The following is a 27027-nucleotide window of genomic DNA, read 5'->3' as shown; positions in this document are numbered from 1 at the left end:
TGGTGCAGCTGAGCTATCCGAACTTACTTCTACGCATGAGCTCCCTGCAATAGCCAACCGGCACGGTGTGCAATTGCAGAACTTTTAACTTTGAACGAGAATCAAGAGCTGTAAAGATGAAGAGTCAATGCAATGAAAATTTACCCTGTTGTTAACTACCAAAATAATAAGTATGCAAAACTATATAATACTTTTCATCAGTAATATCCATTTGTCATTCTAACTGAGGAATGAAGAGAAATTCAGCCCTTTAACCATTCTTGGCATTAATTTCCTCCTCCACTGTGAATGTAGTTAGTACAACTACACTGGAGTCATTCGCCAAGAATCTTCCCAAATCCATGTCCACCAAAATGATTGAGGCAAGCACTATGTGGGAATGCAAATTGCAAATTCCCCTCAAGTCGTATGGTATCCTAAAATAGGAACTATGGGGTTTATTGTTTGTCTCTCAGCTGTTCACGATGCATATCAGTCAGTTGATTAAGGGAACCAAATGTGAAACTTCTAAATTTGCTGATGAAACAACCTGGTGCTGTAGTGTGTGAGAAGAATTATAAGAAGCCATAAGGTGATGTAGATAAGTGAGTAAACATCTAGCCAACACATTTTAGGATGGATAAAGGTAAAACTATCCAGTTTTTCATAAGAAAAAAAGTGCAAGGTAGAGTACTTATTATAGATTGGGAAACAGAATAGAGACACACACTGACACCCTTCATTTTACGATTTACATTTTACATTTTACGATGTAAAATGTAAAACTGCTTGTAATGTGAGTATTATTAAAAGTAAGTTAATACTAATCGGGAAGCTGTTGGTAGCAAGAGGCGGGATCCGGGGTTGGTGGGGTCTTTACTTCCGCTCTTTTTACTCCCAGTATGCATTGTATATAGTTCCTCCACCCAGGCCGCACGAGGTACCTGGAAGCCTCTGTATTGTAAATATCATTTGCCGTCCCAGATAAAGATGCTCTTTTGGCCATCAAGTTGTCGAGTGGTCTTTTTGTAAAGTAGAAGTTACCACACCAATCACGATGTCAAACTACACCTGTCTGCCTGCTCACAATCCACTCTCCCTCTATTCCATGGATGTTTCTCTGCCTCTAACTGCCTCTCAAATGGCACTATTGGCTCTGCTTCCACCACCTTTGATAGTGGATTCCAGGAACAACTATTTTCTGTGGAAGAAAAAAAGCATCCTGCACTTTCCTTTAAATTTACCCCTTCTAGTGTTTGACATTTCTGCTTCGGGAAAAAGATTCTGACAATCTACCCTATGAATTCCGCCCATCGTTCTCTCAGGACCCCCCTCAGCTTCCAGCGCTCTAGAGAACAACCCAAGTTTGTCCAGCCTCTAATTATAGATAATACTCATCAATCCAAACATCCCCCTGCTAGGCCTCTTCTGCGCCTGATGCACCATCAATAACTCTCAGAGATGTGAGGCGAGATATAGGCTTTTATTCGCTGGAAGAGACTAGTCAGCAGCAAGAGACCACCACACAACATCCTGGAGACTGAGGGAGGAGCAGTGCCTCCAATTGCCTTTATACTGGGGTCTGTGGGAGGAGCCACTGGAGCAGTCAGCGGGAGGGGGGGGGTCATGTCCAGACAGGTCACCACAGCTCTCCAAGGACTCCACACCTTCCTGTAATGGGGCAGTCCAAACTGCACACAGAATTGATTAATGAAGACAATTGCCACTGAAAGCAAATGTACAGGAGCAGTAAATAGTTAGAAAGGTGAATTTTTTGTTGATCTTTTTTGCCAGTGGTTTTGGGTATAGAGCATGGATGTTTTGCTACAATTATTAAAGGCTTTTTTTTGGTAAATCTGGATTATTGCACACAGATCTGGTTTCCTTATCCAAGAAAAGTCCATTTCCACAAGCGGACTACTATAAAGGCTGATCATACTGATTACTTCACTGGTTTATGAGGATAGTCAATCCATTGTTAATCAATATTGTATACACTTCTGGTTACCCCAGTACAGGAAAGTGGGACTGTTGAATGAGAGAGATCAGATCATAAAAGAGTTCAGAAGAATGAGAGAAAATCTCATTGAAATATATAGTGGATTTGACAGGCTGAAGATACTTCTGGCTAGGTGTCTAAAACCAGGGTATGAACATCTGAAAGAGGAGGTACAGTAAAATTTCTTGAATGATCTCCAATCATAACCCTAACACCCATCTAATCTACCCTACTGAGACCCTCAGGCTACCTCCCACATATCTCCTTTCACATAACCATCTGCTTGCTTCACTTTCTGGGATCCTCTTGTTTTCTCCACCATCCTCTCATCCTACCTGCACTCCTCTGACTATCCTGTCCTCCTTCCATCTTCAATGCTCTTCAGCTAATCTCTTCCATAAATTCTATTCTTCACGGAGGTGAGGACTTACAAGTGAAGGACCTTTGGGTGAGTTTTGGGATACACGACCTTGTGTAAAAGAACACTGCCTGTCACAAAACCAGTGCGAGTCTTTGCACTGCATTGCTTCAAAAGCGCATTTCTGGAAATATCGCAACCTCAGGCCTGCCACCCATTACATGAGATGATAAACAGAGGTCCTAATACCTTTTTAAGTAACGGCAAAACTATATCTGTGTAATTTTTGGATTTCTTCAAGTAACTTGGTCAATGTTTAGCTCTCAATCGCCATTTTAGCACATTCACTGCACTCTGTAGTGTGTAAATCATTTTGTTGTTTGCAGGTTAACTGTTGTTTAGCATTAAAATATTGTAGTTATACTTCAAGTCTACTTAACTGGTAGTGAAGTGCACTATGATATCCTGAAGTCATGGAAAGGCTACGTTAATGCATACTCTCTTTGCTAAGTTTTGTTTTATGTCTGTTTGTGGAAATTGCCCATTTAATGTCCATGACCTACAGCAGAAAGACCCTTTAGCTCATTCTACTGAGTTATAAATCACTCCAGTCACATGGTCCTACTGTTGTACCTGGTACCATACAAACGCCTTGTGCTTTATAGGTTATGTGAGAATGACAGCAGAATAAAAACAAGCAGCTGTGAATTTAGTAAGTTGAGAACTTGTAGAAAATTTTAAAGATACGATATATCAGGTCAAATTCACAAGCATTGGGAATTTAACATTTTAATATTTAATAGTCAAAGGTGAACAGAATTTGTGAAAAATGACGAACCCTTTACCATCCATTTTTCATGCCAATCCAAGATGATTGTCATCTTCATAGTTCCTGAGTACAGTAACAATCCAACTCCATTCATAAACTCCTGTATTACAAATACAAGTAGGAAAAGCAAAAGTTGTATGGGCCTCAGTCTATATTTTACATTATGTAAATTGTTGTGAGAGAGATCTAGTGCAAACAAAAGTATTTTTAAAACTTGTATTTGGTTTTGTAAAAATGATATATAAGTGATATCTTTGTAATTTTGAAAACATCCCCTCAAATCAATTCTCCATTGCTCAGTGAACAGTGATCCTGATCAACTCAAACATAACAGTCACCTAAAACTGCGTGCATCACAAGGACAGCACTGGCTGTTGCATTTTGAGAGCCTCATCTCTGTTGAACATTAATTGAAAAGTTGTGCTCGGAAAACAGATGTTATGTTCTTTGTTCAGAAAAGAAAAGGCCAAGCAGCAGTAAATCATGAAGTTGGCAATATGAAGACCTCATGAATAATAAGACAATATAAAATCAGACCTGTTTATCAAAGCAGCATCAAGGATCCACAAAGAAAGGCAATGCTATTTAAAATAGTGTGAGAATTGGAGCTCTGACAATCGTGCAGTCCACAAATCATTCAGTAGGAAATCTGAACTTTCAGAACCAATGCCACATGCACACAGAGCTTGAATCCTCATTGGTGACTTTAACACCACAGTAACAACTGCCAACAATGCCAATGAAGATATAGAATTGTGGAAACTTGGGCACACTTTCTAAGCCTGCTTCTGTTTGAGGCCTCCATCGATAAAAGTTGACCATAGAAATTGCATCCTAGGTGTCTAGATATGCAAGCCTGGGCAGTACGATATGGAGAGCAAGCTGTTTCCCATGTAGCAAGCTCCCTCTCTCCACGCATCTGATGAACCCAAAGGAATGACAGATACAGGTTGGTACCAGCAGCGTCGCAGGAGTTGCCAGTCAACATTGAATACAACGTAGGACTGCCTTAGGGACTCCTGCTCCGGGTTTTCCTTCATGGGCTTATTCCTGAAGCCTTCCCCGTGAGTGGGTATAGCCACAAGGCAGCAGAGATTTGAGATCAGAGTTTTCCTTCTTCTAGATGAGCTGCCAACCACGGCTGATGAGCCCCATCTGCCCAAAGCGACTGGTTTTAAGGCACCAATAACCCTCCTTTGCCCCTTTTCCTGTCAGTAGAAATGGTTCCACTGGGCTTAGTAGCTAAGTGCCACGTGAAGGCCAGGAACTGGACTTGGTTGTCAGAAGCTATTTGAGGCACATGACATTGGGAGCATTTAATAGGAGCTTGTCCTCTCTACCATCCCCAGCTATGACGACCTTAAGGAAGCAGGCCTGCTTAGTGACAGTAAAATCTGGAAATAAAATTACCAATATCAGCAATAAAATCCCCAGTAGTAATTCTGCAAAATGATAGTGTACTCAGTACCACATCCTCAACTCACCCCATGCAGTCCAAGTCAATCCTGTTACATTGGCAGAAATTGTACTTTTCCGCCTTGGTTACCATCTCAAGGAAGCACATATGGAGGCCTGGCAGAACTCAGAAGCCAATAGAAAACAGACTTGATACACAACAGCAAAAAAAATTGGTGAACAGTTGAGAAATATCAGAACAATCAGCAGCAAGATGCAACAGCTAATTGAATAATACAGAAATTGTTTAAAAATTGCAAATCCGCAAACAAACAGCATAAAAGGGGAATGGCTTTCAAGAGGATGGAAAGAGAATACTTCACTGCAACCCTAATGGGGAAAAAAAAGCCTTCAGTTATTTGGAGATAGCAACACCACAGCACTTCATGGTGAGATAAATAGATAAAGAAATATAGGCAACACACACAGAACGCTGGAGGAACTCAGCAGGCCAGGCAGCGTCTATGAAAAAGAGTAAACAGTTGACGTTTCAGGCTGAGACCCTTCAGCAAGACTGGAGAAGGGTCCTGGCTTGAAACGTTGACTGTACCTTTTTCCATAGACGCTGCCTGGCCTGCTGAGTTCCTCCAGCATGTTGTGTGTGTTGCCTGGATTTTCGGCATCTGCAGATTTTCTCTTGTTTGTGTAAAAAAATATAGGTCAGTGGTAGGGGACTGACTATTGATAAAGGTCCTCCCTAGCTTACAAATACCTGATTTATGGACAATATGTACATGTGTAAGTGTTGGAAAACTAGCATGAAGGATGTTGTTAGATTTCCCAGCTCCTATGGGGCTGCCTTCTTCTTCTGTCAGTGGAATTGTGAGTGGAAATTGGCATTTCCACTTGCTTTCTTCTCTCGCCACTCCCTCATCCCCTGGGAGCAGTAAGCAGATCCACTCACTCACTCGTGTTGAGGCCTGCTGCCAGCCACTCTTGCAACGCCTACTCACACTCTGATCTTTGCTGTTTCTTTGATTCTCTACTGCACATTGTTTTTGTTCATTTCCAACTTATGGACAGTTCTCACGAAAGACGCTGTTTTAACCTAGGGAATGTCTGCATTGCTCAATACCAGTATGAGATCTCAATGGTTTCCCACGATCTTATACTTCGAAAGCTAGGTAAGGACCTTTCAGATAAAAAGAGCTTTCGGACAATTGCTTTGTCACATTTACAACCTTTGTGTGAGCATTATAAGATACAGAACAGCAGAATTAGGCCATTTGGCCCATTGAGTATGCTCTGCCATTCCATCAATATCTAGAAGAGTATCATACCTACTTTTCAATAACAACTTGCCTCCAAACAAATTGCCTTAATGACCAAGTACTGAATCGTACTTAATGCATTGAAGATAGCTTTCTGGAAAAGCTGATCACCTCTGCGCATTTTATGAATTTCTAAGTGGTACATGATAGTGTCCATTGTCCAACATTACTTTAGATGATTTGAGATGTGATGAAGAGCCAGTGAGTATTTTGTTCTCAAACTTCCAGGAATGCCCTCCACCTCCCCCCCACCTACTTTTCCCTTTCTCACCTTGTCTTTTTACCTGCCCATTGCCTCCCTCTGGTGCTCCTCCCCCATTTCCTTTCTTCCATGGCCTTCTGTCCTCTCCTATCAGACTCCCCCTTCTCCAGCCCCGTATCTCTTTCACCAATCAACTTTCCATTTCGCTACTTCACTCCTCCCCCTCCCAGTTTCACCTCTCACCTTGTGTTTCTCCCACCCCAACCCCATCTTTTAAATCTACCCCCTCATCTTTTTCTCTCCAGTCCTGCTGAAGGGTCTCAGCCAGAAACGTCGACAGTACTCTTTTCCATAGATGCCACCTGGCCTGCTGAGTTCCTCCAGCATTCTGTGTGTGCTACCCGGATGTCCAGCATCTGCAGATTTTCTCTTTTTTGTGATGTTGTTGAAAATGGTAGCTTTTATTTCAAACTTTGAGAACTGTTCAGTTGCAGGCTTCTGCATTACAACAACCTCCCCCTCAGAAAACATAATAGTACTGCTGATCTTTCGATCTTAAGACAATTGAAAAGCGAATCCATCTAAACACACCTAAGTTTATCTCTGCCGATGTATAGCACAGGAATGTAAGAAGCTGCAGAAGAGTAGTGGACTCTGCCCATTAATTATGAGTACATCTCCCCCACCCCTCCCCACCTCAGGAAGGCAACATCGATCATTAAAGATCCCCACCATCTGGGCCATGCCATTTTCTCACAGCTGTCACTGCAAAGGAGGGGACAAAGTCTTAGATCTCACACCACCGGGTTCAGGAATAGCTAATTCCCTTTAACTATTTGGTTCTTGAATCAGCCGACACAACCTCAAATCATGAGGGTTTAGGAGCACTATAACCACTTTGGTCACGTCGACTAACAGGGACTTATTTTTAATCTTGTTTAATTCATGTTTTTCCTATATGATGTTTGAACATCCTTGTGATGTTGCTGCAAGTAAATTTTGCACTGCATCTGTGAATATATGCTCAGTAGTATCTCCTGTACCTAATAAAGTGGCTACTGAGTACAATTGTGGTCTTCTGCTGCTGTAACCCATCATCTTCAAGGTTTGACATGTTCTACTTGTATGTACTTCTGCATATGACTTTGGTGACAATAGCTGAAGCAAGAGACACCACCAATATCAAGCATTCTGTATATACCCGTCACACTAGCCACGGCAACTTACCCCTGCCCCCACCACTCAACATGTCTTTCTTCCCAGCATCCTTCTTCAATTGACTAGCTGACTTTCAGCTCTCCGGAGTTCTCCAAATGCTTGCTAATCTGTATCCTCTGATACCCGGCTGCACTACTGAACCAACATTAACGTAACAGAAGTGAGGAATTCCTGGAGTTAGTTAATGGGTTTCACTGCCCTGCCGAAGGGTTTTGGCCTGAAACGTCAACTGTACAATATTCCATTGATGCTGCCTGTCCTGCTGAGATCCCCCAGCATTCTCTGTGTGTGTTGCTTGGATTTCCAGCATCTGCAGGTTTTCTCTTGTTTGTAATGCTTTCATTGTTCCCTTTGCTTCCCCATCTAGATTTTTACAATTCCTTTGAAATTAATTAGGATTTACTTACTACTAGCCAAATGTACAACCCAGGAAGTGATAGCCAACCTAAAAGCTGGGGAATCGTAGTAAATCTAAACCCTAGCATGTGTGCAGCCCAGCAACAGAGTGATCTGACAGATTCTGACCAAGCGTCATGGCATTATCCGGTGGAATCTGATTTACATTTTCCAGTTTTTATTTAGATTTTACATCCTGCTCATGTTAAGTGGATTGTAAATGGAGAGGTATCGTAGAAATTAAAAACCCCTAGTTGATCATTCCTTCAAACTTCATGGCCAATTTAACTGGCAAGTCCTGGCCAATCAGGGAGACAGTTCAAGCAAGAGAGTTAATTAAAATTCAGACGTTACAACCTGATAGCATCAGCCAGACCATGACTACATTTTGATGCAATACACACAAAATGCTGGTGGAGCTCAGCTGGTTAGGCAGCAGATCAATAAACAGTCGGCATTTCAAGTCGAGACCCTTCTTCAGGACTGAGAAGGAAGGGGGAAGACACTGAAATAAAAAGGGTGGGGAGGGGAACCCAGGTGACAGGTGAAGTGAGATGGATGGGAAAGGTAAAGGGTTGGAGAAGAAGGAATCTGATAGGAGAAGAAATGGACGATAGGAGAAAGGGAAGGAGGAGGGAACCCAGGAGAAGTGATAGGAAGGAGAGTGGGGAATAGAGGAAGAGGGAACATGTTTTTATCCCGGAAGGAGAAATCGATGTTCATGCCATCAGTTTGGAGGCTGCTCAGACGGAGTATAATGTGTTGCTCCTCCACCCTGAGGGTAGCCTCATCTTGGCATTAGAGGAGGCCATGGTCTGGCATGTTGGAAGGGGGATCCTGTTGACTAGCATTTCAATACACTAGCCAACAGCAGGCCCGAAGAGCTAAGTTAGTGTTTCAGTGTTTCCTTATAGCACCTCCACTTTGAGCTGTGTAGCACTTCACTGCTGGTTTGGCGCCAGGTCCTGGCGCAGCTGTGGGCAGCTGTAGGGATGGCAAGGATCTGTGCTAGATTTCTGTACTATCCTGAATGGATGTAACCCCTTTCTTCACTGAGCCCACTGGGAAAGCATCCTCAGCCATGAGCAAGGTACTTGTATGTACACCAGCAAACAAGAGCTGCCGGATCTCACAGCTGTGCAGTTTTATTTGGTCTACAGGTTACATTATCACATATACTTGACAAAATAGAAATACAAAAGGAAGTTGTATAAGTATGTGAGTATGTTTATCAGTCAAATGATGTGATTCTAATGGAATTCATTACCTTTTATGATTATCCAAACTTGAGCTTTGGCTTTATTACAGTTATGACATAGTTTAATTGATGTGTAACGTGCTGTTCAAGCCAAGAAATGTGGTCTCTGATTCCTGCCTTTCTTTCTTTATTCCTTCTATAGGGACGCCAAGGACCCCATGGAAACCCTGGTCGCCCTGGTCCTCCGGGTGTGAAGGTCTGTCCTTAATTATTAAGAAATATTGCTCGAGAAGTTCAAATATATAGTACATGCTTGTTATGTGTTTTGAGAAGGTAGTAAAGTGTAAACTTGACAGTGATTAGCAGCTCATGTGACCTTATTTCATGTGGTTGCATGTGTGTAACGTGCCCATGTCTGATGGGTGTGTGCCATGCACCATTAACATTTATTGTTGGCAAAGTGCACTTGTGGTTGTCACCACTGACACACTTCAAGACGAATGGGGTTTGACCAGGAAAGTAGGTTCAAAAGAAGAAATCCATTTTTTTCAAGCAGGTGAGGTCTGTCAAAATAAAAGATGGATTCAGCATTCTTGGAATAGGTTATGGTAGGACAGTGGTAAAATTAGTAAATTAAAATTAAGAACCTTGCATTGTTGTTCCAAAGACATGAGTTCCAATCCCACTACAGTCCAGGAGTCCTGGAATTAAAATGTAAGGAGTTCTATAAATCTCCGCAGTTTAAGGGCATCCAAGTCACATAAATGAATAAACTAAAAGAGAAAATGAATTGTATGTCAATGCTCTTTCTTTGGAAAATCCCTGGGCATCTTTCCCACCCTTTCAAGCAATAAAGCAGTGATCTCAGACACTCACAAAATGCTGGTGGAACACAGCAGGCCAGACAGCGTCTATAGGAGAAGCGCTGTCGACGTTTCGGGCCGAGACCCTTCGTCAGGACTAACTGAAAGGAAAGGTACTAAGAGATTTGAAAGTAGTGGGGGGAGGGGGAAATGCAAAATGATAGGAGAAGACTGGAGGGGGTGGGATGAAGCTAAGAGCTGGAAAGGTGATTGGCAAAAGTGATACAGAGCTGGAGAAGGGAAAGGATCATGGGACGGGAGGCCTCGGGAGAAAGAAAGAAGGGGGGAAGCACCAGAGGGAGATGGAGAACAGGCAGAGTGATTGACAGAGAGAGAGAAAAAAGAACAACAAATAAATATGTCAGGGATGGGGTAAGAAGGGGAGGAGGGGCATTAACGGGAATTAGAGAAGTCAATGTTCATGCCATCAGGTTGGAGGCTACCCAGCCAGTATATAAGGTGCTGTTCCTCCAACCTGAGTTTGGATTCATTTTGACTGTAGAGGAGGCCATGGATAGACATATCAGAATGGGAATGGGATGTGGAATTAAAATGTGTGGCCACTGGGAGATCCTGCTTTCTCTGGTGGACCGAGCGTAGGTGTTCAGTGAAACAGTCTCCCAGTCTGTGTCGGGTCTCACCAATATATAAAAGGCCACACCGGGAGCACCGGACGCAGTATACCACACCAGCCGACTCACAGGTGAAGTGTCGCCTCACCTGGAAGGACTGTCTGGGGCTCTGAATGGTGATGAGGGAGGAAGTGTAAGGGCAGGTGTAGCACTTGTTCCATTTACAGGGATAAGTGCCAGGAGGGAGATTGGTGGGAAGGGATGGGGGGGACGAGTGGACAAGGGAGTCGCGTAGGGAGCGATCCCTGCGGAAAGCAGAAAGGGGGGGGAGGGTGATGCACCATTAATAACTCTTTCTGAGATGTGAAGGCGAGGTATCAGCTTTTATTGACTGGAAGAAAGAACAAGCAGTAGTTGACCACCATACTACATCCTGGAGACTGAGGGCCGGGCTCAGGCCTCAATCATCTTTATACCGGGGTCTGTGGGAGGAGCCACAGTAGCAGTCAGCAGGGGGCGTGTCCAGACAGGTATATGTAGTTCACCACAGAGGGAAAGATGTGCTTGGTAGTGGGATCCCATCGGAGGTGTCGGAAGTTACGGATAATTATACGTTGGACCTGGAGGCTGGTGGGGTGGTTGGTGAGGACAAGCAGAACCCTATCCCGAGTGGGGTGGTGGACGGATGGGGTGAGGGCAGATGTGCGGGAAATGGGAGAGATGCGTTTGAGAGCAGAGTTGATGGTGGAAGAAGGGAAGCCCTTTTGTTTAAAAGAGGAAGCCATCTCCTTCGTCCTGGAATGAAAAGCCTCATCCTGAGAGCAGATACGGCAGAGACGGAGGAATTGTGAGAAGGGGATAGCATTTTTGCAAGAGACAGGGTGGGAAGAGGAATAGTCCAGGGAGCTGTGAGAGTCTGTAGGCTTATAGTAGACATCAGTAGTAAGCTGTCTCCAGAGGTGGAGACAGAAAGACCAAGAAAGGGGAGGGAGGTGTCAGAAATGGACCAGGTAAATTTGAGGGCAGGGTGAAAGTTGGAGGCAAAGTCAATGAAGTCAACGAGCTGAGCATGTGTGCAAGAGGTAGCACCAATGCAGTCGTCGATGTAGCGAAGGAAAAGAGGGGGATGGATACCCATTTAGACTTGGAACATGGACTGTTACACAAAGCTAACAAAAAGGCAGGCATAACTGGGACCCATACGGGTGCCCATGGCTACACCCTTGGTTTGGAGGAAGTGGGAGAAGCCAAAGGAGAAATTATTGAGAGTAAGAACTAATTCCACTAGATGGAGGAGAGTGGTGGTAAAGGGGAATTGGTTAGGTCTGGAATCCAAAAAGAAGTGAAGAGCTCTGAGACCATCTCGGTGGGGGATGGAGGCATATAGGGACTGGACGTACATGGTGAAGATAAGGTGGTGGAGGCCAAGGAACTTAAAATCATTGAAAAAATTCAAAGCATGAGAAGTGTCACAAACTTAGGTGGGAAGAGACTGAACAAGGGGGGATAAGACAGTGTCAAGGTATGTAGAAATGAATTCGATGGGGCAGGAGCAAGCTGAGACAATATGTCTACCTGGACAGGCAGGTTTGTGGATCTTGGGTAGGAGGTAGAAACGCGAAGTGCAGGGTGTGGGAACTATGAGGTTGGTGGCAGTGGATGGGAGATCTCAGACCCTTATTATTCTTCAAAATTCTCAATTTCTGAATTCTCCCCAAGACCTTTATCATGAATCCACTCACCAATACTCTTAATTTCTGGAATAATCACTAATCATCTCCTGCCCTCAAGATCCCAATCTCTGGACTTCACCATGCACTCCCCCCCCCCCCCCACCCAAAGGCTATGTTCATATCCCCACAGTCAAGGCACCAGGCATGGATGCTATGGTTGGGTCCATAAACAAAATAGCCTTTGGTGCAACATGCAATGGCTAACTGTTGTGCCATTCAAGGCATAGTTGAGTTTGTAGAGCAAAAGGTTTGAATAAAGCAAGAGCTTTGTTAGTAATAGCTTCAAATTTGGCAGTAGAGTCACAAAATAGATAAAGAATAGAGCAGCATCTTTGGATGGACTTACTGACTAAAGCCCATCCGAAGTGGTTGTTCCATCCCTTCTTTTTGAAGCCAACAATGTCCTTAGAGGCAATATAAATATTGACACCCCAACAAGATATTGCTGTTCCCTTCTGGCTTCTGATACAGATCATCATTGAGGTTGGTTGTCTAAGTTGCAGAAGGCTCAGAATTGTTACTTAAATCTTATCATTACAAACAAAACCACACATCTCACGATAAAGGATTATTTATGAGGACTAATATTCAGTCATTCTTTATTTAAACCCTGCTTTATGACAAATTCAATAAGCCAACAATACAGTTAAACACAATAATTGTTATCCTGGATTTTCTCTTTAGCTGATTAATATTGCTAAACTTGAAGTGCAATTTGCCTGGAACACAATTATTTGATTGTCAGAAGTGACTTTGCACCATTAGCAGGTTCTGGATGCATTTAAAGAATATCTGCATTTATCTGGTCGAATGCAAAACCAGGCTTGAAGGGCTGAATTGACTAATGTTATTCCTATATTCATACACTGAAGTGTCTTTGGCAAAACTGTGTGTGATGTCAACCTAAGCGGCATATATCAGCCAGGCAAAAAAGAGCCTTGTTCTGGAAGCAATCATAGAAATGAATGCATTTTTTGTTCAAGATCCCGTCTCTCTCAATAAACAATCGTGGAAACATTAGGAGGTGTTTCTAAATATTTTACTAGCCGTAGACTTTACATCAGAATCCTAATACTGCATTTTTATGCCTGGTAATTGTTGGCAATGTGTATTAGATTTCCAGAATAAAACGTAGAAAATTAACAATAAATCTAGTTGTTCTGAAAGTTGCCTTCTGCAGAAAACTACAATTGATTCCACATTTAGCTGGAAGGATATAAAAAATATTGAGATAATATGAAACCATTTAATTTGCAGTTTGGATTATTAGCCTGATTTTGAATTGTTTTGCTTACAGATGTATATTAAATAACAATAGCAATGGGATTTTCAAACCAAATGCCCAGAAGGGCCTATTCTGCACTGTATCATTCACAATAAATAAACAAATTTCTCTGATGTTTGTATCCTTAGTCAGTTGCGGGAATTGAACCAGGGCCACTGATACTGTGAAGTGTTGTGCTAACCACTACACTACTGTGCCACGCCATTCAGGTGACACCCCGACTGACACAATAATGCATTCGGACAGACACACACATTCACACACAGTTACAAACATCCCCCCTATTCCATTCTTTCCTACATTTCCCCACCCCACCATTGATGCATAAATACTACCATCCACAAAACCAAGATCAGAGAACTAATAATAAATTCCTGAGAGAGGATACTGAATTTGTGCTTAGATATTCAAAGCCACTACAAGGCTCTCAAACAAGAAAGTATTTACCTTCATAGATAAATGTCATGACTTTCCATTTAGGCCTTGTTTAAAAATTCACAAACAAACAGTAGCAGTATTCAAATGTGTTCTGAATTAAGGCACACAATCTAGTTGAGTGTGTATGGCTGCTGCTATTGCTGAGTTATCTTCATGCCTCATTTAGGTTTTCTAATGCTACACTTTACATGCCCGTTTTCATGGAGCCACCTCTTTATGTATCGGTTGAAAGTGACAGGAATGACACGAGAGCATTAGTGAAGTGTGACTGCATGTGCAGGAAGACATTGATCATATCCAGTTGCCATGAGCTCAGTGAAATGTAATGATTCTGATGCAGTCCTTAAGAATAGAGTTCTTCCCACTGTGTACGTTAAAGATGTCAGCTGGTATAATAGTTCAAAATGAACCTTACATAGAGTTCTACAATGGATTTCTCATCACTGTGAGTGTGATCTTGAAATATTACTTCCTTACCCAAAGCTGAATGTGAGGGAAACATACAAGATCTTGATTATTGTTTGCACCTTCATCCACACTTGAACATAGAGTCAGCCAATAGTTTTCCACTGTTATGCAAAGCAACACACAGTCAAAATGCTGGAAGAACTCAGCAGGTCAGGCAGCATCATGGAAATGAATACACAGTCAACGCTTCATCAGGATTGGAAAGGAAGGGGAGAGATGCCAGAATAAAAAGGTGGGGGGAGGGGAAGGAGGTTAGCTGGAAAGTGATAGATGAAGCCAGGTGGGTGGGAAAGGTAAAAGGCTGGAGAGGAAGGAAGCTGATAGGAGAGGAGAAAGGGAAGGAAGTGGGATCCAGGGGCAAGTGATAAGCAGGTGAGAAGGTCAGAGTGGGGAATAGAAGGAGGGAGGGAGGGATTTTTTTTTACCTGAAAGAGATATTGATATTCATGCCATCAGGTTGGAGGCTATCCAGAGAGAATATAAGGTGTTTTTCCTCATGCCATTGAGTTGGAGGCTCCATTGCTTGTCATTAAGTGGGGTACATGGGTAGGAAGAGGTATTGCCATCAGACTACTACTGGGTGTTGGTGATGGTTCTTCAATCGCCAAGTTATTGTAGGCAATGGAGGCATGTATTAGTAAAAGATGTAGGGTATTGGAATCATATCTTTACAAACCTTGTGAGGTAGCAGTACTTCCTACATGGTCCTTCATCATGGGATATGTTGCTCCTGGAGCTGAACTTCGCTACTACAACTCTTGCTTGCCCTTTGACCATATAGAACCTCTGGATTTTCTCCACTCCAAGATGATAACGTGCGATTGTCTATGGATTAGGACGCTCGTGTGCTACCCCTATTCAGCTATTCTTTCTGCTGTTTTGTCACGCGTTCTCTTTTAAAAGGTAATAGCGTGGCTCTCTGGGTGTTGCACTATAGGGCTGGAGCCACAATGATGTGGCTAACCATTGGCAGCTAGGCCAATGGCGTAAATGTATTCAGTAGGCTTGGGGTCATGAGGCAATGGCACGAGTGCCCAAGATGCCACGGTACATGGCAAATAGCGCTGCCCCTTTGTTCTTTAAAGCCCATCCTTAATAAAAGACGCATAATGATTAAGTTTACTGCCAAATGAAGAGCGAATGATATTTTTTACAACCCAAGAGCAGTGAGATGTTTTCATGAGTCACCCCAGCTTGGCACCAGCTATATGATTATGAAAATATGTGACGTTGGATGATGTTTTGAAATCCTCATAGACCTTGTCTACACATCAATGGACAGAAGGAATCCATTTCTACCCTGGGGGAAAAGGTTCTGGTTATCCAATCTACCTATGCATCCTATAACCTTATACACATCCATCAAGTTGCCTCTCATCCTCCTTTGCTCCAAAGAGAAAGGCCCTAGCTTGCTCAGTTTTTCCACATTTGACATGTTCTCTAACTTAGGCAGTGTCCTGGTAAATCTCCTCGGTACCTTCTCTAAAGCTTCCATGTCCTTCTAATAATGAGGTGAGCAGAAGTCATCACAATATAACCAGAGCTTTATAGAACTGCCATCTTACATTGCAGCTCTTGAACTCAATTCATCAACTAATGAAGGCCAACACACTTGTATTTTATGTTTGTGTTTAAAAAGAACTTCTATAGCTGCAGAATTAGATTTCATTCATTCCTGTGCACTGCACCAATTAGATTCTCATTTTATCCTAAAGACTGATTGGGTGACATAAAAAAAGTCACTAATTTGGGCTATCCTTGCTTTAGGAGATAGTAAGCATAATTCTTTCCATTAAGAGCATCAAAACCTCACCTATGTGATTAAGCAGGCAATTTCCACACCCATTCATGGGAAGCATATCAATGTTATTAGAAAGCTCACACAGGACAGCAGTGAAGTTGCACCTACTGTACAATATGGAGAATCCTGACATTGGGTGTCCTGCCAAATTTTTCCATTTTCAGGACCAATTCAAAATATTTAAAATCACTTCAAAATATCTTTTGCATGATTTATGCATACAGATGTTCATATAAGTTTAGTTCAATTTCTTAGTCTTTGTCTACAGTCAGGAGTTCCCAGCTTGGGATCCATAAGCTCCTCGGTTAATGGTAGGGATCCATAGGACCATAAAATATGGGAGCAGAATTAGGCCATTCAGCCCATTGTGTCTGCTCCATCATGGCTGATCCTGGATCCCACTCAACCCATACACCTGCCTTCTCACCATAATCTTTGATACCGTAACCAATCAGGAAAATATCAATTTTTGCTTTAAATATATACACAGTCTTGACCTCCACCGCTGTCTGTGGCAGAGCATTCCACAGATCCACTGCTTTCTGGCCAAAAAAGTTCCTCCTTACTTCTGTTCTAAAAAGTCACCCCTCAATTTTGAGGCTGTGCCCTCTAGTTCTGGATGCATCCTCTCCATGTCCACTTTATCTAGTTCTTTCAACATGCTGTAGGTTTCAATGAGATCCCCACCCCTGTATTCTTATATGTTCCAGTGATTACAGGCCCAAAGCTGCCATAAAAAGGGAGGAACCTGAGGTTCAAATTGACTCCATTTATTTTTTTGTCAGATTCAGAATCGGGTTTATTATCACTGGTATGTGAAATGAAATTTGTTAAGTTAGCAGCAGCAGTTCAATGCAATACATAATCTAGCAGAGAGAGGAAAAAAATAAATAAAATAAAACATAATAATAAATAAGCAAGTAAATCAAATGTGCAAAAACAAATACTGTATATTAAAAAAAGTGAGGTAGTTTCCAAAGCTTCAATGTCCATTTAGGAATCACATGGCAGAGGGTAAGAAGCTGTTCCTGAATCGCTGAGTGTGTGTCTTCAGGCTTCTGTACCTCCTCCCTGATGATAATAGTGAGAAAAGGGCATGCCCTGGGTGCTGGAGGTCTTTAATAATGTCTTTAAAATTGAACACTTTTATTTAGAATCATAAGAAACATCCATTTTTATTCAGGATGATAAAACCTTTCATGTTTAAGTAGGAATTAGGAAGTTCAGCTTAGAGATAGAAAATCCAGATGAATGAATGAAAATGGAATAAAAATTGCTTTGATTGGATACATTGCCTAGATAGCTGAAGAGTTGGAAAAGTCAACTCAGCAAAACCTTTCACCAGATTTGAATGATTTCTACATATGAATTTTTTGATTTTGATAGCATTAATTTTTATCAGTATTTTCTGTGTTAGGAGGAAAACGGGAAAGGAAGTAAGTGTCAACAGCCCTTGTGGGCAGCTTTATTAGAACTGTTGAGAGTGGTTTAAACTGATATGGCTTGAGGATGGAAACCGGTATGATAGAGGTGAAGATGAGTCAGCTGAAGATGATGGGTGTAACATGAATGTACGGAGGGACTAGCCAGTGACTGAGTACAAATTCAGACAGAGCAAAGAGTTAAATGGTCCCTCAGACACAAAATTCAAAAGGACAAAGAATGCGGGACTAAAGGTGCTGTATTCAAATGCACATAATATTTGGAATAAGGTGGATGAACTCTCTGCACAATTAAAGACTGGTTGGTATGACTTCGTGAGCATCACTGAGTTGTGGCTGACAGAAGGTCGTAGTTGGGAGTTTAATATCAAAGGATATACTTTAAGTCAAAGGGACAGGCAGGAAGTCATAGGCAGTAGTGTGGCTCTGTTGTTAAAAGGTGGAATTACATCTTTCAAAGTAGATAACAAAGGGTCCGAGACTGTCAAGTCTTTGTGGGTGGAGTTAAGAAACTGCAAGGGTGAAAAAAAAATTGTGGAAATCATATATAGGCATCCAAATTGTATCCAAGATGTGGGGTTGAGATTGTAAAGGTAGCTGGAAAGGGCATGTAATAAGGGTAATGTTACACTTATAATGGGGGACTTCAATATGTAAGGGGATTCGTGTCAGATCACAAAAGAGGGAATTTGTTGAATGCCTATGAGATGGCTTTAGTAATGTAATAATCCAGATTTTATTTGGGAGCTTAATGTAAAGGAACCCTTAGAAGTCAGTGATCATAATATGGTTGAATTCATACTGCAATTTGAGAGGGAGAAGCACAAGTCACATGTATCAGTGTTGCAATGGAATAAAGAGAATTAAAGAGACATGAGAGAGGAGCTTGCCCAGGTGGACTGGAGGGGGATACTGGTAGGGATGACAGCAGAGCAGGCGTGGTGAAAGTTTCTGGGAATAGTTCACAAAGTATAGGATTGATATGTTGCACAGAAGAACTTCTCAAATGGCAGGGGTAGGGAACCGTGACTGACAAGGGAAGCGGAGGACTGCATAAAAGCCAAGGAAAGGACATACAAGGTAGCAAAAGTGAGTGGGAAGTTGGGTAACTGGGAAATTTTTAAAAAATCCAACAAAAGACAACTAGAAAAGCATAAGAAGGGAAAAGATGAAATATGAGGGCAAATTAGCCAATGATATAAAGAAGGATACTACAAGTTTTTTTCAGTTATTTGAAGAGTATAAGGAAGTCAGAGTTGATATTGACCACTGGAAAATGATGCTAGTGAGGTAATAATAGGGAACAAAGAATGGTGGATGGACTTAATAAATACTTTGCATCAGTCTTCACTATGGAAGACTCTAGCAGTGTGCCAGAGGCCCGTGAGTGTCAGGGAACAGGAGTGAGTGCCACTATGGTTACAAAGGAAAAAGTGCCAGGCAAACTGAAAGATCTTAATGTAGATAACTCACCTGGACTAGATGCACCACATCCCGGAGTTCTGAAAGATGTTGTTGAAGGGATAGCAGATGCACTGGTTATTTTCTTTTGAGAACCACTTGATTCTGGCAAAGATCTGTAAAATTGCAAATATCACCTGATTCTTTAAAAAGAGAAGAAGGCAAAGAAAGGAACTTATAGGCTAGTAAGCCTAACCTGAGTGGGTGGGAATGTATTGGAGTCCAGTATTAAGAGTGAGGTTTTGAGGTACCTGGAGACTAATGATAAAATAAGTCAAAGTCAGCATGGTTTCTGTAAAGGGGAATCTTGCCTGACAAATCTGTTGGAGTTCTTCGAAGAAGTAACAAGCAGGGTGGACAAAGCAGAGACAGTGGATGTCATTTGCTTGGATTTTCAGAAGGCATTTGATAAGGGACCACACATGAGCCTGTTTAACAAGATAAAATTCCATAGCATTGCAGAAAACATTTTGGCATGGATAGGAGGTGGCGGGCAGGAGGTAGTGAGTGGAAATAAAGGGGGTTGTCTGCCAGTGACTAGTGGTGTTCCTCAAGGGTCAGTATTGGGACCACTACTTTCTCATTGTTTGTCTATGATTTGGATAATGGAATTGATAGCTTTGTGGTTTTGCAGATGACATGAAGATAGGTGGAAGGGTAGGTACTGCTGAGGAAGCAATGCGATTGCAGCAAGGCTTGGATCAATTGGAAGAAAGGACAAAAAAGTGGCAGATGGAATATAGAGTTGGGAAACGTATAATAATCCATTTTGGTAAAAAGAACAAAAGTGCAGATTATCATCTAAATGGGAAGAAAATTCAGAGGTGCAGAGGGACTTAGGAGTCCTTGTGCAAGACTCTCAGAAGGTTAATTTACAAGTTGAGTCTGTGGTAAAGAAGGCAAATGCAATGTTGGCATTCATTTCAAGGGGAATAGAATATGAAAACAAGGAGATAATGCTGAGGCTTTATAAGACACTAGTCAGGCTGCACTTGGAATATTGTCAACTGTTTTGGGCCCATATCTCAGAAAGGATGTGTTGTCATTCGAAAAATTGTTGTCAGAGCAGGTTCACAAGGATGATGCAGGGAATGAAGAGGTTAACATATGAGGAGTGTTTGGCAACTTTGGGCCTGTACTCATTGAAATTTAGAAGAATGCGGGGGAATTTCGTTGAAACCTACCGAATGTTGAAAGGACTAGATAAGATGAATGTGGAGAGGATAGTGGGAACTAGAGAGCACAGCCTCAAAATTGAGGGGCAACCCTTTAGAACAGTGGTAAGGAGGAATTTTTTTTGCCAGAGAGTAGTGAATCTATGGAATGCTCTGCCACGGTCAGCTGAGGAGGCCAAGGCCATGGGTCTAGTTGAAGTAAAAATTGTTAGTTTCATGATTGGTCAGAGCATTACAGTATATGGTGAGAAGGCTTATGGGGTTGAGTGGGATCTGGGATCAGCAATGATGCAGAGCAGAGTCAATGGACTGAATGGCCTAATTCTGCTCCTATGTCTTATGATCTCTGGTTCAGATGGACTGATTTCAACAACTCCTTGAGCAACCCCAGCCAATATTTTTCTTTGCATGGTGTAATGTAAATAAGTATGCTGGAAAAAAAATTACTACAGTTAATTTTATCTTCATTGTAATATTCTATAGATGCATTTTTATCACATTCTAGCAAGTACAGGAAAAGGAAGCAACAGCTGTAATTTGTAATGCCTTTAAGAATCTTATACGTATTAAAGAAAGTAACTGCAGATTACATTTTAAAGCATCCATCCACCTCTTCATTGTGTTGTTCCTATCTGTCTTTCCCAACAGTACATTTACACACTCATTAAGTTCTGATTTATTTTTGGTTCTTACACTTCAAAGATTTTTAACATGTGAGTTGAAATATCTCTGCCACCTTTCAGTACCTTGCCTCAGTGATGATAACTCTTGTATGAACTGAGAACAATTGGTGTCAACAGCCTGATGATCTTAATTTATTAATAAGTTTGCTGCTTAAGATAAATGACAACTCAATTGTGGCAGAAGTTTGCCACCTTTCTCCTTTAAATTTTCAACCAAAAGTTTGAGAAATTATTTTTATAAATCATTGCAGCTTGTTCTTTTTCAAATTGCTGACACAGTTTGTACAATAACAACAATGTAAAAGAGAAATCACTCCAGCTCTTGTAATAAGTAGAGCTATTGAATAACATCCAAGGTTTTCTCTTTCTCATTCCAACTCAAAGAACATTATTAATAGACATTATGTTAAATCTGTGCATGCTACCCATTGTAAGAATGTTTTTAAACAATTGTCAAATGTCACCTTGGAGTATGTACAGTGTCACTAATTTCACAAATCTACATAAATTGAAGCCCTGGATTTTCGCATCAATTTAGTGAAATGCTGGTTTTAAGGAATACTTAAAATAGTCATTTCTGAAGTTCTAAGTATTATTCTTCTATCTTTCAGGGTCATAAAGGTGAACCTGGCGTCTCTCCGGGGAAGGCACCCAGTGGACAAAAGGTTAGAATGAGAATATTTCTTCAGGAGCAACAATTAGCAGAGAAGCATAATAGAAGGTGCTTTATAGATGAAAACATTTCAAAATTACTGCACGAAAAAGACACATCTGTAATGAATTTGGCACTGGCATGAATTTTCCAAATGAACTGATTGGATTCTAAAGTAAATACTGAAAGTAAAACCAATAAAAAGTTCCATGTTGAAGTAGAAAATAATTAACCTACTTCATTGCTGCATTGGTTGTTAAAGCTAATGCCCTGTAAAAAACTGTAACTAATTTAGAATTAATTACTTGCTTGTACTATCGATAGATTTGAAAACGGATAGTAATGGGACAAATTCGTAAGAGTGGGAAGGAGTAATAAACAAGCAGTGTTCTAATTTTACTCATTTTCCTCTGAAATGTTCTCAAAGGTACAATAGAATTTGTTTAAACCTGCAGTTTGCTAATTTCTTACTAACTTCCATATATTTACTTATGAATACTAATTGGCACCACCATCAAGGACTTGTAAAACACTAATGCGCGGCATCACTTTTCTGAGAATTATTGCAGAGAAAATTAAGGAGAAAAGATTTAAACTTAAAGTGAAAATGTCTTTTAATGTGTTAATACTATAATGATTAACATCAGCTGAAGAAAAGATCAACAAAAAATTATAGTGCAATTTGGCACGAAATGAGTTTCTTTTAATTGAAGGGTCCTTTTTATTTATTCTTGTGATATGGACAAATTTATTGATAATTCTTAGTTTGTCCATAAACTGGTGGTCAGTCTTCTTGAACTGTGGTTACCCTTATAGGTCCAAGCAGACATACCAGGCTTTTGACTTTCGGGAAGAGCCACACAGTGTGACTTTGAAGGATACTTGGAGGTCTTCCTGTTCATATTTTTTTGTTAATAGAGGACTTCATCAAAATCTGGTTGGGAAGCCTAAGCAGTACAATGCACAGAGAGAATATACTATGTAATGACCAATGGACTAGTGTTGAAGAGACCTAATACTGTGTTCAAGAATGTGTGCAAGCTCCCTAAGGATTATCAATACTTTTTTCTACTGGCTCAATCCCCAATCCAGCAGGCTCCTGAGATCCCAGTGCCCTAAGGCCATTGGTCCAGCAATTCCTGATGATTTCAGACTAAGGCCCTCATCTCCACACCCTAGCCAGCTTCAGCTTACATCAGTCAGAATACTCCATGTTTGAATCACACCATATAGCAAAGCAGATTCTTATCTCAGTCACAAACTAACCCTTGCACCCTGACCACAATTGATCAAGTTGCCAAACTTTCCTCCCTCACATCTGGAACCTAAATTATACTTTGAACTTTGAACATAGACTTAGACTCTTCCAAATGAAGAGTCATAACATCCTTTCAGTAACAGGAATGAATCCAAATTGGCTATTGAGATACCAAGCAACGAATACACAGTGTTGTTGTGGCAGAATACTACAATTTCTAAGCTATTAATACAACTTTGGAGGCTGGCAGCATGCAATTTGTTGTTGGATTTGATATTTTTGGTATCCAAGACACTGAAGTGCCAAATGAAAACATTCATGACACTGAGATTTGGGTTAAAACAGTGGCCTCTGTTTATAGTAATGTCTGGTTAGCAGCCTTTACACTTCAAGGTTCAAGATTCATTTTATTGTCAAAGTACACATGAACAATACAACTCTGATCCACATCTTCTCTTGATAGTCACGAAATACAAACATCAACTACCCCCCCCCACACGAAAGCAAAAGAAATTAAACTTGTAAATCCCCAAACCCCCTTGTCCTAAATTTTGAAGGTATGTAAATATACCATTAACTGGTGTTGACCACTCACAATTTGAACTGTTTATATGATCCTCAACAACTAATTGCATTATTTGATGTGTGATTTTGCAATGGAGTAGCAAAATGAAAACAATGTAATATTTATCAAGAAGACATAAACTTCAAATATGAGAAGTAAAACATGAGTTTTATCTCAAGTATTTGAGGAAAACAAGAACAAAATCAAATAAGAGAAAATCTGTAGGTGCAACACACACAAAAGGTCTTGGCCCAAAGCGTCGACTGTACCTTTTTCCATAGATGCTGCCTGGTCTGCTGAGTTCCTCTAGCATTTTGTGTGTGTAGCAAGAACAAAATCAATTCTGTTTTAGGAACCATTTGTTGTGAAATGGACGTGTTCTTATACGAAGTATATTTACATCTGGAATATCCTTTGTGAAGTGTTAAAAGTGAGATGCTATAACACAGTGATATTATATTGCTTTCTGTAGTCATTTAAAGATCTTCATATACATGTTGATGTTAATATTTATATCAATAATAATGGAATACTAAGTCCAGTAGTGAACAAAATACCAGTTTACTGTATGGAGCAGCTCTGTTCTATCCGCCACAAGCTACCAAACATTTTAATTCTGGTCCCTATTCCAGTTCTGACTTGTCGGTGCATAGCTTCCTCTTGGGCCAAGATGAGGCCACCCTCAGGGTGGAGGAACAATGACTTATATTCCATCTGGGTAGCCTCCAACCTGATAACATGACTATCAATTTCTCCTTCTGATTTAAAAAAACAATTCCCCCTCCCCTCTTCCCCACTCTAACCTTATACAGCTTCTCACCTGCCTAACACTTCTCTCTGGGTATCCTTCTCCTTCCCTTTCCCCTGTGGTCCTCTCTCCTCTCCTTATCAGATTCCTTTTACTACACCCCTTGACAGTCTCCACCCACCGTACTTCACCTATCACCTTCAAGTTGGCCTCCTTCCCCTCCCCATTGTTCTAGCACTTTTTCCCTTCCTTCTCAGTCCTGAAGAAGGGTCTTAGCTGGAAACATCAACTGTTCATTCACTTCCATAGGTGCTATTTGACAGGTTGAGTCCCTCCAGCATTTTGTGCATGTGATTGTATTTTATGCTATTGAAACAGTGAGTCTGGTTGAGCAACTTTACACTATTTTTAACATGGAAACTTGGTTTTGTTTTACAGGGTGATGTGGGCCACCCTGGTGCCCTAGGACTCCAAGGACCACCAGGCCGAAAGGTGGGCAGCTAGATCTGGGTGTTTACCTGGTTTTTATTAACTTTTGATTCGGAATATTTCACTGAATTTTTGGAATAAGGAAAGCACTAGTTAACAATCAAGCTGAGCAGGGTAAATTGGAAGTTAGTATTATGAATTTTAAGGTAAGTGTTGTTTTGGCAATTATTTCTGAGCTGATTTGGTAGCACTGCAAGCTGTGTACCTGCTTATGCATTATTGAAGGTTAAGCGTCTCCTCATTGGCTTTGTGTGAAGTATATCACCTAAGCTTCTTTTTGCGCTATGTTTCTGTAACTGCCAGGTGAAAACTCCTGTAGATGGCTAATCCAAAATACACATTTTTGAGAGAAGACATTTCCAGTTCACAGACAGGCCAGTTCCTTTCTTTGAAAAAATTTTTGGCCACTCCTGGAGAAATAGTACAATTCTTTCATGATGATTGCTTTTGTTTTCATTGGTAAAACTGGTGCCAGGTTGCTGGGGGTGAGAGGGTCTCCAATATTAAATCTTTGAAGATTATGTTAAAAATATCATGGTTAAAGTTTCAAGTAGATCTGGCTGCAGGACTTAATGGCATTCATTCAACATTGCTGAAAACAATTTGAGTTATCTGGGAACCACTGGTTTATATCTTTAACACCTCTTTACAATTCAAGATCAATCATTATTGACTTAATTTGAGAAAGGGGGATAAATCAACATAGTTTTGAATTCTGCTTTATTTTATGACTAACAAAAAGAGGACCGTTGTGTTGTGTTTTTGTAGCATCCAGCAGTTCTAGATCATTGGAGAAGACTCCTCCAATGTAACAGATTCAGTTTTATTTATCTGCATGATATCAATTAAAAATTATTTTGCTGACTAGAGAGTATGTTCAGCAATGTGATTGAAGCTGGGAGTGCTTCACAGAGTTTTAGAGCAATCAGTTGGATATTCTGTAAAATTAAGAGCTAACTCCGCAAAATGTACCACATATCTCTCTGCAATGAATGGGACCTGTCAATTTTCTGTTCATAGAATATAGAACAGGGCTTTTGACTCACAACGTTTTGCCAACCAGCTAAAATCTAACCAAAAACATCCAGACACTAATCTAATGCCCATATCTCTCTATCTTCCTTCTCCCTGTCCAAACACCTCTAATGTATTTGTATCTACACCATACCAGGTAGCGCATTCCAGACATTCTTGCTTCTCCAGGGGAAAAAAAAACTTACCCCTCACATGCTGTTTGAACCTAGCCCCTCTCACTTTCAACGCATGCCCTCTGGTATTACACATTTCAATCCTGGGAAACGGATACTTTCTGTCCACTCTGTCTATGCCTTTCATAATATTATAAACCTCTATCAGATCTCCTCTCAGCCTCTGGTGCTCCAGAGAAAACGGCCCTAGTTTATCCAGCCTCTCATGCCCCCTAAACAGACAGACATACTTTATTGATCCCGAGGGAAATTGGGTTTCGTTATAGTCGCACCAACCAAGAATAGTGGAGAAACCAGGCAGTATCATGGTAAACCTCTTCTGCAGCCTCTCCAAAGCCTCAACATCCCTCTTATAGTTTAGTGGCCAGAACTGTATGTAATACTCCAGATGTGGTTGAACCAGAGTTTTATAAAGTTGCAACATAATCTATTGACTTTTGAACTCAATGCCTCGACTGATAAAAACAAGAATTACATATACCTTCTTAACCACCTTATTGACCTGTGTAGCCACTTTCAAGGAGCTATGAACATGGATCTCACAATCTCTCTGCCCAGCAACACTGTTAAGGATCTTACTCTTAACAGTGTGCTGCCTCTTCGCATTTGCCCTACCAAGGTGCAAAACATCATATCTGGGTTAAACTCCATCTGCCATTTTTCTGCCCATATCTACAACAGATCTATATTGTGCTGATCTTTTTGCCAGTCTTCTACACTATCTGCAACTCCACCAATCTTGGTATCATCCACAAACTTACTAGCCAACCCATCTACATTATCATCCAGGTAATTTGTATACATCACAAACAGCTGAGGTCCCTATGGAACTCCACTAATTACAGACCTCCAGCTCAAATAAGTCCATCCAGCCACTACCTTCTAGCCAGTTCTGAATCCAAACAGCCAATTCACTATGGACTGTATAGATCATAATCTTATGAATTAGCCTCCCATGAGGGACTTTGTTAAATGCCTTACTAAAATCCATCTAGACAGAATCCACTGTCCTTTCCTCATCTATCTTTTTAATCACCTTGTCAAAAAACTAAATCAAGTTGGGAAGCTATGTCCTGTCCCACATAAAGCCATGCTGGCTCTCCCCAATTAGGCCATGGGTCTCCAAACCCTCATATATCCAATCCCTAAGAATTTTCTCCAGCAATTTTCCTACTAGTCTGTAGTTCCCTTCTTCAATAGAGGTACAATATTAGCCACTCACCAGACCTCCAGGACCTTGCCTGTGGCTAGAGAGGACACAGAGATCCAGATCAAGGGTCC

At 41.1% G+C, this 27027-nt stretch overlaps 1 protein-coding gene across 1 annotated transcript in view; it reads left to right on the top strand.

Moving 5' to 3' along the window:
* Positions 1–27027, top strand: part of col27a1b (collagen, type XXVII, alpha 1b) — a 591032-nt gene that overhangs the window by 133031 nt on the left and 430974 nt on the right. Inside the window, exons 5-7 of the mRNA XM_059993655.1 lie at positions 9108–9161; positions 21438–21491; positions 24488–24541. Of these exons, the coding sequence (XP_059849638.1) occupies positions 9108–9161; positions 21438–21491; positions 24488–24541 (162 nt within the window). The remainder of the gene's footprint in view (positions 1–9107; positions 9162–21437; positions 21492–24487; positions 24542–27027) is intronic.

The sequence above is a fragment of the Hypanus sabinus genome, chromosome 18 (genome assembly GCF_030144855.1).
Source record: "Hypanus sabinus isolate sHypSab1 chromosome 18, sHypSab1.hap1, whole genome shotgun sequence".
Lineage (NCBI taxonomy): Eukaryota > Metazoa > Chordata > Chondrichthyes > Myliobatiformes > Dasyatidae > Hypanus > Hypanus sabinus.
Note: the sequence above shows the minus strand (reverse complement) of the source record. Positions and strands in the feature narration are given on the sequence as shown.